The 18,848-nt window shown below is 36.1% G+C and overlaps 1 protein-coding gene across 2 annotated transcripts in view; it reads left to right on the top strand.

Annotated features, from left to right (window-relative positions):
- dock11 (dedicator of cytokinesis 11) overlaps positions 1-18,848 on the top strand; it is a 107,824-nt gene that overhangs the window by 80,302 nt on the left and 8,674 nt on the right. For both annotated transcript variants that reach the window (XM_065275518.2, XM_065275515.2), the window contains 9 exons: positions 319-434; positions 525-662; positions 938-1,120; positions 6,707-6,820; positions 7,288-7,503; positions 9,859-9,916; positions 10,530-10,636; positions 10,734-10,856; positions 16,948-17,061. In XM_065275518.2, coding sequence (XP_065131590.1) covers positions 319-434; positions 525-662; positions 938-1,120; positions 6,707-6,820; positions 7,288-7,503; positions 9,859-9,916; positions 10,530-10,636; positions 10,734-10,856; positions 16,948-17,061 — 1,169 coding nt within the window. The remainder of the gene's footprint in view (positions 1-318; positions 435-524; positions 663-937; positions 1,121-6,706; positions 6,821-7,287; positions 7,504-9,858; positions 9,917-10,529; positions 10,637-10,733; positions 10,857-16,947; positions 17,062-18,848) is intronic.

Genomic DNA, 18,848 nt, shown 5'->3' with positions numbered 1-18,848 from the left:
CTCACGTTCACAAAATACACGCAATACACTCCCTCAACACTAAACTCTGATTACGCATGAGATTATCTGGCAAAGTCGAGCATCTCTTTTATCATAAACCCTTTAGACGCGTCTGCAGCAGGCACTTATTTTGACAAGACACATGATGCACACAGGATCTCTCGACGCGCAGAACACATATTTTTTAAAAAGGAACCACACACATTTCGGCCTACATACAAGTTGTGACGAACTTCACATCGAGTGCCCTCGAAAAAAGAAGTCACTAGCCGTCACTGCCATCTACTATTGTTTAACATGTGGTATTGTGCATTTCAGCTGGTGGTCCCACTGAAGGAGAGACAAGCCACCAAGCGTTGGTTGAGGGAAATATTTCAACAGAAACCTGTCTAACTGTGCTGGATGTCCTCTCACTATTCACCCAGGCCTTTAAGGTACAGTATTCAACAATTTTCACAAGCTTCATAATGAACAAATTCCCTACTTAAACTGTTCATAACATTCTGAATAATGGATCCTGACAGAATCAGCTGCTGGAAAATGATGGTCACAATGCTCTGATGACAAAAGTCTTTGAAACGTACCTCACCTTACTGAAAGTTGGACAATCAGAGGCGGCAATCAAACACATCTTTGCCTCCCTGCGGTCTTTCATTATCAAGGTAAACCTAAAGAATGACCACATGTCTTTAAACCCTCCTGAAAGAACCAGACCTGTGCGAGTTAACAATCTGGTTCAGGCTGGTTTTCACTGATGTATTTGATCTTTCTGGTAAAGCCGTTAACAAATGAAATGTTGGTAATTAGGCATGCATTGATGAACATCTGCAATTTAGAAAGGGAATTTGAAATATTTACATTAATATATTTTTAACAAGAAGTGCCAGACGTTTCAAAACATACAAACGTTTTTGATCTACTGTATTTGTGTTTCTAGTTCCAGATGCCCCTCTTTAAAGGCCGTGTAACGCTGTGCAGTTCGCTGTGTTACGAGGTCCTGAAGTGCTGTATGTCCAAACTAAGCGTGCTACGTGGGGAGGCCTCTGCCCTGCTTTATCTGCTTATGAGGAACAACTTTGAATACACCAAGAGGAAAAGTTTCCTACGCATGCACTTGCAGGTATGTTATGAATTCTGTACTGTAGTTTTCCCATGCTGACTCACTTTCCAGGAAATTATGAATGTCACCTACCTGTACTGATAGTCACCAGTAAAGACTAATCCTTCATAATGCCGAACTGTTTCTGTTTTCATCTGTTTTTCTCAGTTACAATACAACTTATTACAGCTATTTGAACGATTTACAAGATAAAACAGATCCCCTAAGACACGTTTTGGCCAATGATTTACTGTATGCTTTCTGTAAAAACAGTAGTGGTATGTGGAGGAGTGGTTTCATATAATGTGGTTTCATTTGCAACTTAGAGGCTGTTTACACTTGGCATTAACATGGGTTTTCGTCGATCGGATCACAAGTGGGCGACGTTAATGCCAGGTGTAAACGGTGTTCAAAACGTTTTGAACGCATCCACTTTCGACCACTTTCAACCACATTCAGAGGTAGTCGAAACCACTTTCGATCGGATCGCTTTGGAGTTGCGGAACGCAATCTGGTTGAATGCGTTCGAACAGCCACATGCGACCGCCTTCTCTCCGCCCATTTATCTAATCTGAGGTATTAAACACTAATTTTACGTCTTTTTTGACTTCTGCCGTGAACATAGGGTGAACAGCGCTATTTTTAGCCTTTCATTGATAAAACTACTGCGGGTGTTCTCCGTAGTTTCGTTTTGAAAGCGTGAAAGTTGCGCGATCCTATTTCATCAATTGCACTGAAAATTCAGAGAAAGCTCCAACAAATAAACGTACAAAACACTGTGCAGCATGTATACTTGCTAAACAAGCAGCGGGCTCCGACATAATATAAGTTTGCGTCCATATAAACTCATAATTACTCCCGCTCGCGTTTGAATGACAGCAGAGAGACTCGCCCACCGTCTCACAGACCACCCCCTCACAGTATTCAGGACAGAAGAGGTCGAAAGTGGACAAAAGAGATGGATTTAAACACCAGGTGTAAACGTGATGTGTCCCTCTCGTCCACTTGTGATCCGATCGACAAAAATCTTAATACCAAGTGTAAACAGCCCCTTAGAGGTTACTGATGGTAGTAAATTCACATTAAAATAATAAAGCTTTGCTGGTTGGCCGTAGCAGAGTATGAAAAGTGATAACAGTTTCTCTTTTCTGCTCAAAGCATTTGTAAGAGCAAGAAAAAAAATCAATGATCTGACTTTTAAAAAATACAAAAATCATTGTGAAAGTTTGGCTGTGAATAATGATTGTTAACCCGGTTTAGGCTGATTTAAATCAAGTATTTGGCATTTATTCCACTGAATATGGTTTTTATTTGTATTGAGTAGACATTTTTGGACATTTCACGAGGTTTATTCTTTAGAAAGTAATATGAGTCAGAGACCATTGGTGATCTTTCGTTTTTGCTCAAATGCAAAACAGCAGCATGTCATAACTGGGCGGTAACCAGCAGGCGATATTTCAGGGGTCATACAAGTTTGTTACAACATTTGTGGCTTGATGTACATTGCTACAGACAATAGATTGACTCTGTTATGCTTGGGGCCTTTGGGGCAGACGAAGTTCATAGTCTTGTTAAGTGAAATGGAAAAAAGCTATTGGTGTACTTAAAGGAACACTCCAATCAAAAATGAAAATTACCCCATGATTTACTCACCCTTAAACAATCTATGATACATGTGTCCATCATCTTTCAGACCAACACATTTCGAGTTATTTTAGTAAATGTCCTTGCTCTTCCAAGCTTTATGATGGTAGAAAAACGGGATCAGGGAACAACTTCTGTAACCCAAAAAGTGCATTCATCCTTCACTAAAGTAATCCACAAGGCTCCATTGGGTTAATAAAGGTCTTCTGTGGGTAATCGATGCACTTTTGTTTAAACTTTACAAAATAAAGATTTTCCTGTAACAATAAAACGTTATCACCTTTATGTTAATCTTATGTGTGACTGACTAACATAGATTCTGTATGCTATAGTTTTGCAGAGTCAACATCATATAACAGTTACTTTAAATAAAACAAACGTATAGGCTATAAATCAAACGTGAGAATTTCAAAACATGCCTTGGGGCGTTTTAGGCAGGTCTGCATAAGCAATCTCTTCAGAAATAAGACCAAACGTTGTTTGCAGATGTTATACATACACAAACAGCTAAATAACCTATTATATAAAAATGAAAACATGAAATTGTATTATTTGATCCCCTTAAAAGTATACAGATTGCGCTTAAAGGGGTCTGTGATGGATGAAAGGTATCGGAGATCATTCCCAAGTGTTGTGATCAGCACTGCTGCTTTTGCTGCTTGTGGTGCCGAAAGAACTGACAGGTGGATGACATCAAAGTACCGCAAGAGCATTTCAATAGCAGTCTCCTCTGTATGTGTTTGATGTCATCTGCCTCTTGGTTCTTGTGGTGCCACATGAAGTCGAACAAGCCTGTGTGTCAGTCAGAGGTCAAGTTAACTGAAAAGGTTCCGTCTCCAGAACAAAAGTACAACTGTAACAAGACGTAAAGACACCAAATCTTATGACAATACACAGTGTCATTCTGATACACATTTGTTGATTTTTTAATTGCAATAGTATTTTCTGATTTGATTTTTTCATATTTGCCTGTTCAGCACAAAGATCAGATTTTTTAATGCACCCCATTAATTCATCTGCTTCGTGTGATGTTAAACATGTAAATTGATGCATGGCCTCTGTTCATCTCTCTTTACAAATAAACAAACACATTTTAAGTTTGTATGCTCATCTTGAACGAAAACTATTATTATTATTAAAACATGAAATGACGCATAATAATTGACTATGACAGAATTTTTACAATGCGGTTCATCAAAAAAAAAAGTACGGAGATTGAAAAAGTCTACACAGCAGGATTTTTGCACTGCTATAAGATCATTATCACACTGTGCGACATGAATCGTTTAAAGTTGGGCATGATGACACCTATTTAGTCGGAAGCTTGACGGCTGCATCACACGCGCAACGTCACCAGCATGTGCTAGTGGTAAACAAATAGCTGTACGAATGTTGTAGCAGCAAACACAAAGTGCGCTTATCATACTGAATTTCTGACACTGTCAGAAAACTATCGTAGACTATCTTTGGACCCAAGACCAGGAAACAGCCGTCTTTGAACCTTTCTCACTGTATGACATAGGACCACCTATAAAAAGCCACAATCATAGAAATTGCGGCGATTGTTTCACCATGGTAATCTTTTGTCTGGGACAGCCAAAAATCGTGCTGTGTATCCCGGGCTTAACGCAACCTCTGGTGTGTGTGTAATAAATCTGAAAATAAATCCACATTATACTCAAATTCACAGATTCATAGTACATTTTAATGCTTTAACAGTTGACTATAAGAGTAACATTTTCAGCATTTTAGCTAAGTGGTAATGATCGTCACCTGATAAATGGCTATTTACAGTCCTGCATTACTACAGTAAAAGTTTGATTTTGAGTTTGTTTGCCCCCCCAAAAAAAATTTTTGGACCAGCTGCCACTGGTTGCATCATTGAGCAATAGTTGCATGGAAAAAATGACATTCTTACTTTGTATTTTTGTCTTGTTTTCAGTACAAATATCTAAAAAACTATTAAATCAAGATGTACTTTCTTGATGAGCAAAATTAACTAAGAAAACATAAAGGGCCCTATTTTAACGATCTAAGCGCATTGTCTAAAGCGCACAGCGCAACGTCTAAATGGGCGTGTCCGAATTTACTTTTGCTTATTTAACGACTAGAAAATGGTTTGTGCATCGAGCACAAAAAAAAGGTTGGTCCTATTTTTTTAATGAGTAATGGGAGTATTTTGGGCGTAACGTGCAATAAACCAATGAGAGTCTCAGCTCTCATCCCCTTTAAAAGCCAGTTGTGCTGGCGCTATGTCTAATCCCTATTTAGTGACGGAATTTGTAAACTGAAAAACTAAGCGGAGGAAAAAGATCCCCAGTTTAAGATTAATGTTAAATAATTGTGTTGTTGTTCACTTGTATTGAAATTGTTATTTTTTTTATTAAAACCTTTAAAACCCGTTTTCTTTTAGTAAGTAAGTAAAAGTAGCAGGCTTTAATTGCTTTAAATGTATGGCTATCCAATATCATAGTATCTAACAAGTATGTTAGAAAAGGTTTGTACTCTAAAAATACTTTATTTGTTACAAAGAGGTGATAAAGAATTTACAAACGGCTCACCGCACGTTTCAGCACTTGGACAGCGGCATGCGTTTTTTTAAGCATTACCATTTACAGGCGCATATTACTGATGCGCTCTTTAAGTCACAAAAAACATATTGCGTCATTGATTTTAGACTTTAGACCAGGTTTTTGTTGGTCAATGGCGTAGTCTGTTTTAGTTGCCTCAAAATAGCAATGCGCCTGAACACACCTCGTTTTCAGACCAGAATGCCCATGGGCGCAAAAGGGGGCGCAAATGCATTTGCCATTTAAACAACGTGATGCTAAACGTGAAAATGATAATCGCGCAGGGTGGAAACTAGCAAAAGACACTTGCGTCGCGCATTGCATCCGGGTGTAAGATACAGTAGAGCCCAAAATTTGAGTGAATTTGTGCTTTAAACAAGCAAAAAAAAAAAAAAACATTTGCCAATGGGGTAAGCAAAAAGCTTAAGCTTAAGCCTTTTTCTTAAACACTTAATTCAAGAAAAATTCTAGAAAATGTTTTAATTGGCACTCATTTTCGGTTGTTTTGAGCACAAATTCACTTTTTTTTTGTTCTAAAAACTAGACTTATTTTCTTAGGTCTTATATTCTTATTCTCATCAAGAAAATTTTTTTCGGATTATTTTAAGCACAAAGACTTATTTTCTAATGTTGTTTTGCTCATCAAGAAAGTAAACTCTGTCTGGGTTATTTTTTAACCCATTATGGGTAAATATTGGACAGAACACACCGCCAGGTTAAAATTGACCAAATGCCTGGTTGTTTTAACCCAACTGCTGGGTTATTATACCCCATGGTTGCATAACAACAACAAAACATTGGGTCATTTTAACCCAGCACGTGTTTTGTCCAATATTTACCCATTAATGTTCAAAAATAACACAGACAGTCTGAGTAAAGAATGACTGAAGCAGAGATTGCAGTCTTATTCACTTTTTGCGGTTATCTAAATATGTTTGATTTTTAAAGATACCCATGGAGTACTATTTACCATTGCGTGAGTTTGTATGCTTACAGGAGACTGTTAAAGAGTCTGTGAATGCGCACTTATCAAAAGCATGCAGTAAATCTTAAGCTCCAGAAGAATGTTATCAAAAAAGTTCCCCTTGGTGCCAGTGAGACTGGTTAAACCACATACACTTACTGTATACAATGTCACATTATTGTCTCCTGTGTCCTGGCACGACATTAATCTGTACACCATTTTTACAAAATAAGAAGCCATCTTTAGTTTTTTTTGACCTGTAGTCACAATTTTAATTCAATTTAACACAACTTTTTAAAAAATCCTGATTTGTTTAGCACCAAAATTGCACTTTGTTTACAGTTTTGGTTGGTGAATTCCTATAGAGATTGGTAATGTTTCTGGAATGTTGCTTTTACATTCTGCCTCTTTGTCCCACCCAACTAACAGATAATCATTGCTGTGAGCCAACTTATAGCTGATGTGGCGCTCACAGGCAGTTCACGTTTCCAGGAATCGCTGTCCATCATCAACAACTTTGCCAACAGCGATAAGGTCATGAAGGTACAGTATGAAAGATTTGCAGTCATTTTACAGACTGTAATAAACACGCACAGTAAAGGAAGGACAGCTTCTTGCATTTAGAAACAGTTGTATTTTTGTTGAACTTCTTTGAACTTTACACAGTGTTTTAGAAAAGCAACACTTGTGCTGCAAGACAAGAAGGAAAACAGAATAACCCAGTGCGTGCAACATTAAAAGCTGTTTGTCTAGTTCATATTTACATAGACAAACCATAACACAGTGAAACATTTGCTATGTAAACACATTTTGACATTTACAATTTGTCAAAATGGCTGCCCAATTTCTTTCCCTCTCTTGGTAAATATTGTAATTAAACCTTTAAAACTTGTTTGAGTGCTCACAGTTAGTTTATTTGCATGTTCATACAATTATTGTAAATGTTTACATTATGCACAGTATTCATATGAGCGGCCTGTTGCCTTTCTTCTGTGCACACAAATCTCTAGGTCACAACATTTCCCTCCGACGTGAAAGGGCTCACAATGCGAATCCGTACCGTTCTGATGGCTACCGCTCAGATGCGTGAGCATGAAAAAGACCCAGAAATGCTGCTTGACCTTCAGTACAGTCTCGCACGTTCATACGCCAGCACTCCAGAGCTCAGACGCACTTGGCTAGACAGCATGGCACGAGCTCATGGCAAGAATGGAGACTATTCTGAGGTAAATCTCAATGCACGTAGTTTTTTGATGGTGCTGTTTAGGATGCCACGTGTCTTTTAAAACGTAAGCTTTGTTCCAATTTGAAGGATATGACCTTCTAAGGACACAACCTTAGAAGGTGAGCACTCAATCTTTGAAGGTCGCAACCTTTGAAGTCCACGAAGAGAACTGAAATGTGACAGTCTAGCCTTCAGAAGACCCAATATTTACGTAACCTGCTGCACGCACACACCGCGCCTGTTAGCAGGGACATAGCGGAGATGTTTTGGACTTATTAGAATGAATATGAAAAAATATTCATTTTATTTAAGAAAATATGACACGTTGATGTAGATTAAACCAACAGTATATCAAATTAATTAACCTTAGAAATATACACAACATACATAGAATAATATTAATACAAAACATAACTTATAATACTAAAACTGGTTTTTCGGCTAATTACACACTTTTATTTAATAAATGTTTGAATTGTTTATTTTAAAATATCCAGCCGTTATATTCAACCGTTACAGGCGCGCGATATATCTTGAGTTAGCCTCAGCTGTGAAGGATCCACTTGTTTTAAACTTAGCAGCATGGAGAAATAAGGATGCGTTTTAAAGGAGTTTTTCTATGTTTAAGTGCTATAATTGGGTCCCCAGTGCTTCTATCAACTTGGAATATGTGAAAAAGATCAACCCAGTAACTTAGTTTTGGTAAACCATTCTCCACAAGCATATGAAAAAATAGCTCATTTGTAATTGGGCTCCCCTGGTGATGTCAGAAGGGGATAATACCACCCCTAAATCTGCACTATCCAACCACGCCACTGCCATTTAGTACAGAGATCAGCTCATTTGCATGTTAAAGCAGTGGTTCCCAAACTTTTTCAGCGTGCGGCCCCCTTTGTGTACGGTGCATTCCTTCGCGGCCCCACAAAGAAAATTTGTGACAAAAACTGTTCAAAAACTCATCAAATTTATCATTTATCCAAAAAAGTAGAGCTTTTGGTTAGTAGCCTTATTTTTTAGGTTTAATTACACAGAATTCATGATAAATTAATGTATTTAAAATGTCATAAAACTGGGGTCCCCCTGGCACCATCTCGCGGCCCCCAGTTTGAAAACCACTGTGTTAAAGGACACACCCAAAATGACACTTTATTGCTCACACCTACAAAGTGACATTTTTATTTCTAAAATAAATGATCTATATAATATTTTGAGCTTAAACTTCACGTATGTACTCTGGGGACACCAAAGATTTATTTGACATCTTAAAAAAGTCTTGAAATGTCCCCTTTAAGGCTTCATTTTAAACAGCCTTTGGATTGGGACAACCAGCTTTCAGTCATGCTGCTGTGACACAGTCGGTCTTAGAAAACACGTCCTTAGAAGGTCGCAGCCTTTGAATTGGGACACAGCTATTGTTTGGTTAATGTACTGTAGGTGCTGGGGAATATGTGTCAAGTTGTTTAGACTCTCACTTGGCGCATTAAGTAAGGAATAATTGATGACAGGAATTTGAATTGTTTGAAAATAATGCAAACCCAAGGTGGAAATGCTGGTGTGGTTTATTTTCAAATAATTCAATGAAATAAAGTCAATTATGTTAGCTTATACCACGATAAACACAGCCTATGCTAGGACATTGCTCTGGTGGTTATTTTAATATAGTGTATAGTGTATGATAGAGATCAGTTAAATATTAGGTAAATCACCTTTTTTGGCAACATTCATGTTCTCTTTGATTATTTTTTTTAAACAGCATTCATGTTACCTATTATTAAAACTCAGCAAGTTATCTTATGCTTGTTTAATGATTAGGTTTCATTTATTCTGTATTCAGATGTTTAAGTAATCCAGTGCTTGTCAAACTTTTTGGTTGCATTCCTTTGTGGTCCTCCCAAAGAAAATTCATGATATAAACTTATTCATCTCAAACCTATAAATTAAATTAAATAAAACACAATTAAATGATACAATGTAGTGCTGATAGTTAGTAACCTTATTTTCTTGAGTTTAAATTACACAGAATATATAATAAATTAATGTATTTTATAAAACATAGTTTGCTAACTACTGAAGCAATCAGTAGCGTTTTGGTGATTCATGATCCTTAAAATAAAAATATCCTCAAAATGAAAAACACAGGAACTAAGCAGAAGCTGTGCTGGGCTAAAGGTCACTTCCTGGATGATATCTATTTTGTAGTCAAGTACAGGGACTGTTTCTAGAAAAGTAGTAGAAGTATATTTCCTTATAGCTATATTTGTCTATATTTTATGCTAAATAAACCCAGGTGTCTTCAAAATTGGCAACTGTATTAAATTATTAATGTGACTCTCATTTTTTCTGGTTTGCTTCACAGGCTGCTATGTGTAACGTTCATGTTGCTGCATTAGTTGCAGAGTATTTGTACAGGAGAAGTAAGTTTACCAATGGCCTTATTACTTTTTAATAAGTTTTATTTATATAAAACTCATTTATTATCATTATTTCCATACATCTAATTTTATACTGATTTTATTTTCTCCCTTATAATTGATCAAAACAAAACAATAAATACCTGTGACCCATGTCATTTTCTTAAAGGACTTTGGAAGCTATTACTGAAATTTAGATAGATAAGACATGCTATAAAATAAAAATACTTGCACTTAAGAAGTTAAATATAGTTTGAAGGTTTTGGGTCGGAGCCAAAGAAAAATTGGTCAATTGGTCAAGAATGAAATGGGAAACTTATTCTATGTGCCAATGAGAAATAAAAATGCTGATGACCAGCAACTTGATAAAAATTGTCATTGGATTACCAGAAGTCATGTGATCAGAGGAGTGATGCAGTATTTTTGTAGCATTATTTTATATTCACTTAAAGAGTTATTTATAGTATTGAAACACATCTATTTTTAGCTATTACGACAATATGCAATTATTGTCCCTAAAATATTTTTATTAGTAAACAACAGCTGTATATCTCAAAATATTTTTTCTAAGCTTATGTCTATACAGTGGCATAATTCTGCTATTGTATTATTTTAGAGCTGTTCCCAAGTGGATTGGCGGCGTTTAAGAAAATTACTCAGAACATTGATGAAGAAGCTGCCATGAAAGAAGACGCTGGGATGCAAGACGTGTACTACACAGAGGCAAGTACACACCAGGAGGGGTTAGCATGATTAGGAAAAATCACATTTAAATGTCATATCTGTGATGCTGCTGACATCAGGTGTAATTGTGTGTCAGGATGTCCTGGTCGAGCAGTTGGAGGTGTGTGTCGAAAGCCTGTGGAAAGCTGAGAGATATGAACTCATAACACACATTGCCAGACTTACGATTCCTGTTTATGAGAAACGTCACGAGTTTGAGGTAAGCCAAACAATGATGGTATGTACCTTCAAGAAATGTGCTCATTTCTCTTTTGCAAATGGTAGTTGCCCAACTTTACTGACCAGAATTGTGTTTCACAATGCTGTGACAAAAAGCTCAAGCACTTAGCGAAATGAGCAATCTCGCGAGTTGGAATATTTACAATAGAGCTTCTACCATTGCCAAGCAACCTTAGCGTAGCGTGATGTTGTGCCAAGCACCCACCGGCAGAAAGAGAAATCAGCACCTATTATATACAGGGCTCTGCTTTAATGTTTGGGAACCACATGAGACAAATATATAATTGGTTATTTATTTACTAAGGAAAATACTCCATACTGTGTTTGAGTGACAAAAGTATGTGAACCTTTGTTTTCAGTACAATATGTGGTTGTGTCACAATAACTGCAGCTATAGTACAGGTACTGCACAATTGCACAAGCATATTTTTAATTGCACACATCATGTTTCCTGTTGAAATCTTTCACTTCCATCCAGAACTATAACCAGCCCTAACTGTTTAGAAAACAAATATATCACAATAGACCTCTGCTTAAAACTTTAGCCCAGTGCCAGCACTTTCATGAGGTGTTTACCTCTTCCAGAGGCCTGGAATTCATTTATAATTCTTGCCTTTAACAAAGCACCAAGTGCTTACACATTCAGCACAGTAAGAAGCTGCTAGCCGCCTGGGAACTTGAAGCTGTGGTTACAGACTATCTCATTGCAGTTGTTTGGCTTCAGATAACTGTTCCTGATCATGAATAAGGGCCTGTGCCCGGTTGCATGAAAGTCCTTAAGCTAAGAAATCCCTTAAATATAAGGTTAAGGGTACCCTTAATAAAAAATGGGTTGCAAGAAAAACCCTTAAGTGAACCTTAAGGCTGTCAATAAGTATTTACCCTTCAATGCTAAAGTATTACCTTAAGTTCTGCTATGCGTTGCTACAAAGTCCTTAAGTCCCATTTTCCCTTAAAAACTTAAGGGACTAAAACAGGTCCCTTAACGTCACACGCGATGACTGATTTTATGGTTTTTTTAAGAAAATGAAGCACAACCGCGCATTTCTAACAATCGAAATAATCCCTAGAGAAAAGTGATGCGCATTTATCAGAAGAATGGCGGTTTGATCGTCCGTCAAAATAAAGTGTTTCCAGTTTGAATTACTTTGAGTATTCATGCATGCGGCACTTTACAGTCTGTTATTTGCGATGTTTCATTGTACACAAATTCGCCGTCTGTTGAGCTGCGTGCGTTGATTTGTTTACGCTGTGAGATTTTGTAACTGTAGCAACTGCTTCTCGGCTGCCGTGTTTTGGCAGAGACTATCGTAAAATACTTAGTATCAACACTTAGGTAAGGGTGACAGTTAAGACCTTTGTTGCAACGCTCTTAAATAAATCCCTTACCTCAGGGATTTTTTCTCCCTCAGGGAAACCCTCACTTAAGGAGTTTCATGCAACCGGGCACAGGTTGCATAAAGCACCTTAAGTTTTTCCCTTAAGTATGACACTTAAGGGGTAAATTCCCCTTAAATACTGTAAGAGAATAATTTAACTGTGTTGCATATAATCTCTTAAACGCTTCTCTTAGGTAAGGGTAATCGTTAAGTGTTTCACGCAGCGACCCAGGTTTGTTGTTATAAAATACTATTGTTGCCATGGAGACGCAACAGAAAAAACTTAAGGGTCTTTTCTGCAACACTCTTAAGTTTAAGGGAAACATAAGGGTGAACTTAAGGGAAAATTACACTTAAGGTGCTTTATGCAACTGGGCCAAGGGCTTCAACTACAACTCTTTTGAAAAATCTAAAGATAAAGATTTTCTTATCTAAATATCTCAGTTTAAAAGAATTGTGAAATGGAATTCTTAGAATACCAACAATAATATTTAAAGATCTCAGGAACTGTGTGTGTGTGGAAATGATCTGGCTACCAACAGAGTGCTGCAGGGATGACATGTTTTTGTATTCTGACTTTGGAAGTTAGCTATAAAACATACAAATATTAGGTGTATGTTAACCCAAGATCTTATTTAACCATGGAGAACCCACGGGGTCAAATTTGGCCATTGTTAATTGCTGCTACCCAAAATTTTCTTGGGTTCTCCAGGGTTAAGGCATTTAACCAAAACCCCCATTCAAAAAACGCATTGAATTCTGGACCATGGAATTGGACGTGCTTAAATGCTTTAATTTACTAACTTGCCAAAAAGCCCATTTATTTGTCCTATTATCTCAACTTAAATCTTTCTTGTTAAATGTTTTTAATCATCTTAATTGGCAACACCTTAAAAAATGCAAGCCATTTTAACGTATATTTTTCACTTAGGTGAGAAAATCTAAGTTGAAAAAACATATTTTTTTAAGTTGATCCAACTTTTACTTTTTACTGTGTGTGTGTGCCTGGTCATTATCACGTTGTGGGGACCAAATGTCCCCACAAAGATAGGAATACCAGTGTTTTTGTGTCCTTGTGGGGACATTTTGATGTCCCCATGAGGAAACAAGCTTATAAATCAAACAGAAAGATGTTTATTGAAAATGTGAAGTAGGAGAAGGGTTTCTGTGATGGTTGGGGTTAGGGAATGGGGTCGGGAAGGGGAATAGAATATACAGTTTGTGTGGTATAAAATGCATTACGTCTATGGAATGTCCCCACAAAACATGGAAACCAGAACGTGTGTGTGTGTGTGTGTCCGCACGCGTGTGCGTGCGCGCGAGCGTGTGTGTGTTTAACAAATTTATGACACTTTCACGTTTTGTCCAACAAAATAACCTTCACAGATGAACACAACTTTTATGAATTTTTCCTTCTAAGAGCTAACCTTAGGCTACAAGTGAGCTACAGCACGGTCGTTTGACTCCAACGTCATCACCACCAAGCTTTCAACAGCTCTTTCAAACTGTATATCCTAACTTTATATAGCAATAAGGAAATACTCTGTGTAGAGAATTGTGCCCGTTGTGTTGCTTTTGAGATCTTTATGTGAGTCCCCAACATTATTCCCATGTAGCAAATACCCTTTAAAAGACACTTTTAAGGTTTAAAAAGTCACATGTGGGGGTATTATTGGTCTGTTTTATGATGTAGAATACAACATAAAAATATTGGGCTTATGTTAGAGATTTTAACATTTAACCAAAACCCCTTTTCAAAAAACCCATTAACCTCTGGACCATGGAATTGGACGTACTAAAATGCTAACTCGCTTTTGGGTTTTGCCTACAAAGATACGTCATCCCTGCAGCACTGCATTTAATATATCACTGTAAAAACAAACCTATAGAATCTACTCATTGAGAAGATTGAGAAAACAATTTGCTAAATTATAAATTAAGGTTGATTTTATGATCTTTTAAAGTGTAAAGAATACTTTACTTAAAACTACTGAAAAAAAATAAGTTGAGTCTACACAATAAATTACACAAATTATTAACTATAAAATTGAGTAATATTAACCATCAGATATTAGATAACAGTTTATCTACGTAATTGATATTTATACTAAATAATCTATATAAATAGTTAAAATTATAAATAGTTATATAAATTATATAAATAATTAATAGAATTTTTTACTTGATATAATTAAACAATATAAATTATTAAACACATACAGTTATTACTTAGGGAAAGTTGAATTAATTTGAAATTGGTCAGACACAGGAGATCAAATCAATTACTTTGTATTGAGCAAACAAGTAACAAACATTTCAATCTATTTCTAATAAGATAAAACACTTACAAGATTCCTTTGCTTAAAGGTATTGCGGAGGATTTTCTTTTTCCGGGTGGATCATCAAGACTATTGGTCCTACTAGTTGTCAATCAGGAGTGTTGCACAATTGCATTTTTTTTTTTTTTAAGTGGAGAAGGCGGTTCTTTTCTAAAATTGGAGAAAATCCTCTGCTACACTCTTAAGTTATTTTTTCTTGGTAAAAGCTCTTTCGAGAGAACTTAATCTCATCTTAATAAAATAATAATAATTATTATTATTTATGCTTTCTCTTCCTTTAATCCCTCTCTTGCTTATACAAGTCTAAGCAAGGTCTGAAACTTGTATTGTGAGCACTTCTTGTCTATTTGGCTCTTCACAATGACTCACTTATTGTATTCCTCACTTCTTATGTTACTTTGTATAAAAGCATCTATAACATAAAAAATAACAAATAAAATATCTTGGGTTGGCCGCAAGGTTGCGTCTCGTCTGGGTTGAACACAGTGTAACACAGAAATGTAGACATCAATAGATTCAATATTTCAGCCTTTCTCTCCCATCAACCGTCACTGTGTTGTCATTCTATCACCAGGCTGACATGCCGACAAGACAACAGAAAAGCTCGCCAATTACAAATCTTTTGCATTAAATAAGTTAATATTTGCATTTATAATTATATCAACATGGTAAAAAACATATCTGCAGCTTAAAACTTGCTTGTCCCTCCAATGAAGAGATAAATCTCTTGTGATGCAAGCGCACTGAAGTACCTGGACTGATATTACAGGACATATTTAATTTACATTTTTTAGGTTGTCATTGTTAATGGTATCAAATAGTTAAAGTGTACGCACTAAATTTTACTAACCAGTAAATTTTATTTTATGTTGGCATTATTACTCTAAACAAATAGTTAGTGTATGTAAATGTATCCTTTCTCATATATTGAACTTGCTAACTAACATGCTTTAGTACTGTAAAATCTATCTTTTCATGGGTTTATTTACCACCCCTCACAATATTTTTTTACAGTTAAAATCAGCTTTAGCGCAATTGTTGGGTTGACTAATCATTCTGTTAAGAATATCACACTCATAACCTGTTTTCTTAAAGAAATGTGCTCATTTCCCTTCTCTTTAAATGTTGGTTGCCCAACTTCAATGACCAGAGTAGGGTTTTACAACACTGACAAAGATCGCTTAGGTTTCTTAACCTCACATATCTAAACGTTTTCAAATTTAAGAAACCTTCAGAAATCTTTAGAAACATCAAAATATTACATTATAACCTGTTTTCTTGGATGACATGTTGTGTGTGAAGATATTATCATTATTACGATGCTAAACACAGTTCCTAAATCATTGCCAAGCATCACTTTAAGAATAATTCAGGGGATCGGTAATCACTACTTAATTTAATCCATTAGTGCCAATTAAAACTTCTAATTTATGGATTGAATTAAGCATTTTAAGTTGCAGGTGACGCCAGCAGCATGCGTCTTAGTTTAGTCGTGAACGTGCTTTGAACAACCATGGAGGAGAAGAAATTGTTGAATAAAATTGTTTGTTTTCTTTGCGCACAAGTGTCCTCGTGGCTTCATAATATTATTCATAATATATTATTATTAAACGACTGTTGGAACATGGACCTTTTTGGCGATGTCTTTCATTCTTTTCTGGTAAACAGATTGTGAATGTAACTGAAGTCAATGATACAGACAAAAGCCTCCCGGTTTTCATCAAAAATATCTAAAAATGTGTTATGAAGACAATCGGAGCACTTGGTAGTTTAGAACGACAAAGGAGTAAGTGATTAATGATAAAATTATCATATTGGGGTGAACCATCCCTTTAACTTAAAAATGTATGCAGACTGTTGCATTCATGTTTCTTGTTGACAAGATACTGTAGATGTCAAACATGGTACCACAGGTTTGTATGAGATTGAATTTATTCTGCCCTTAGGGTCGTGTTCTGAGGATAAAACGTACGATATACACCTACAAACATTCACAGGCAGCCAAAACGCAGACTCACCCACTGATTACATATTTAAGCTGACATACTGTACACATTAGAGTCAGACATGTGGCGTAGAGTAGCAGTTGGCGTTCATTCTGTTAATATGAGTCTGATACTGTTTACACATATTTTAGTTTTTTTTTACCTGGAATTACAGCAGCTTTTACTGTTTGTGTAGCTCAACTGGTAAAGCATTACATTTCGTTGATAGCACAACAAAAGATCATAGATTTGACCACACATACCTATACATCTGTCTCACAAATGCCTAAATGTACATGTAAACCTGTAAAAGATTAGAGCTTTAGCTTTACACAAATTCTCAGAAAAATGTAACGCTTCTTTTCTAGAAACTAAGGAGGTTGTATGACACACTGCAGCGAGCTTATGCCAAAATATTAGAAGTTATGCAGTCTGGGAGACGTCTGCTGGGGACCTACTTTAGAGTTGCCTTTTATGGACAGGTGGGTTCATAAGATAAGATTAATCTTATATTTTGTTCTTTTTTATTAGCACTTCCTAAAATGACTTCTGTTTGTGTAAACCACTGATATCACCTGATATTGTATATTTAAGTAAATGTTTATTTTGACTTCTGACAAATTTAAGGCTTTAAGGGGCCATCCTTTCTCTTTCAGAATTTGTGAAAATTTAAATTTCCACAAAAATGCTGTTTAGAACAACAGTTTACAATACCATTCAAACGTTTTAAAACACTCTTTGAACAAATACTAAACTTTAACATGAAAGAATTGAGGGTCCCAGATGCAAAACCCGCAAAACGTCACATCCACCATGATTATGATTGACTGAATGCTCTTGGCACTTTCATTAAATACTTCCGCAACAAATCTGTTTAAAGGGATAGTAGAAAAAGAAAATGTTGTTATCATTTGATTTACTCACTCTTAGGTTACTGCAAACCTGTATAATTTCTTTGTTCTTATGAACATGAAGGCAGACATTTTGAGCAATGTTTGTAACCAAATCGATCAGAGGCCCCATTGACTTCAATCGTTTTTTTTTTTTTTACTACTATGGAAGTCAGTGGGGCCTGATCGGTTTTATACAAACCTCTATATACATTTCTTTGTTCTGATAAGCACAAAGTAAGATATTTTGAGGAATGTTTGTAACAATATGAGAGTGAGTAAATGATGATAACATTTTCATTTTTGGGTTACTATTCCTGTATTTCCGGCCTCAGGCCATTCAGAAATAGCGTTTTTATGGACTTCGTTAAACGCCACATTGATTTTTCAGCAAAGTCCTCTAAGTGCACAGAAGAAGAATTAGATAAACGACATCACTGGTATGCCCAGGTGCAAGAGTTTATTTTCCCCAGTTAAAGGTTTATCAACAATATTAGGATATTGACCAATATTTTTAGACTTTTACCTTTATTCAGAAAGTGACTGAAAAGTGAATAGTGATGAGAATGTTTTTAAGTAGCGATTTAGGCATGTACTTAGAGGGTTTTGCAGCGAAGTACAGTCAAATTTGTTTAATACTATAACTAAAGTTTAAAAATAAGTCATTTTAATTACTTTCTAATAACCTTTTCATTGCCATTAAAGTGAAATGAAAACGCTAGGTTTTCCATATTGCTAAGCAGCCACAGATGCAGCTGTCCTGTCAATCAAATATTGAAGCGTGATTGCTCTTGAAACTTTGTTTTGCCTGTAAACTTTCATATTATCAAACATTTTAAAGGAAAACACCATTGTTTTTCAATATTTTACTGTGTTCTTAACGTAGACAAATTAATAAATACATTTTTGCAAAGCGTGCACAATGTGCGCACTTAATCAAAATTTGGTCTTTGTACAGCGTGTCGTGAATGTGTTAGCATTTGGATCCTTAGGATCCAAACAGCGATGAATTTAGAAGCCACCAAACACTTCCATGTTTTCTCAGAAAAATGTAAAGTCTCTTTTAAAGACTGTTACATGACATTTTCTCAGAAAAATTTAACGTCTAGAAACTAAGGAGGTTGTATGACACACTGCAGTGAGCTTATGCCAATTGTCTAGTAAGTTTTTTTTTAAGCGGATAAAAAATGAGAACTATATTGTATGGCGTAAGAGCACTTAGTTTGCAGCACTTCGACCTCGGCGCACAAAAACCTCATCACTCCTGACTACTCCCTCTCTTCTTAAAACTTCCGTCAATATTACTACACCTGACGTCTAAAAGTGCTACAAACTAAGTGCTCTTCTGCCATACAATACAGTTCTCATTTTTATCCACT

Source organism: Paramisgurnus dabryanus, chromosome 2 (assembly GCF_030506205.2).
Source record: "Paramisgurnus dabryanus chromosome 2, PD_genome_1.1, whole genome shotgun sequence".
Lineage (NCBI taxonomy): Eukaryota > Metazoa > Chordata > Actinopteri > Cypriniformes > Cobitidae > Paramisgurnus > Paramisgurnus dabryanus.
Note: the sequence above shows the minus strand (reverse complement) of the source record. Positions and strands in the feature narration are given on the sequence as shown.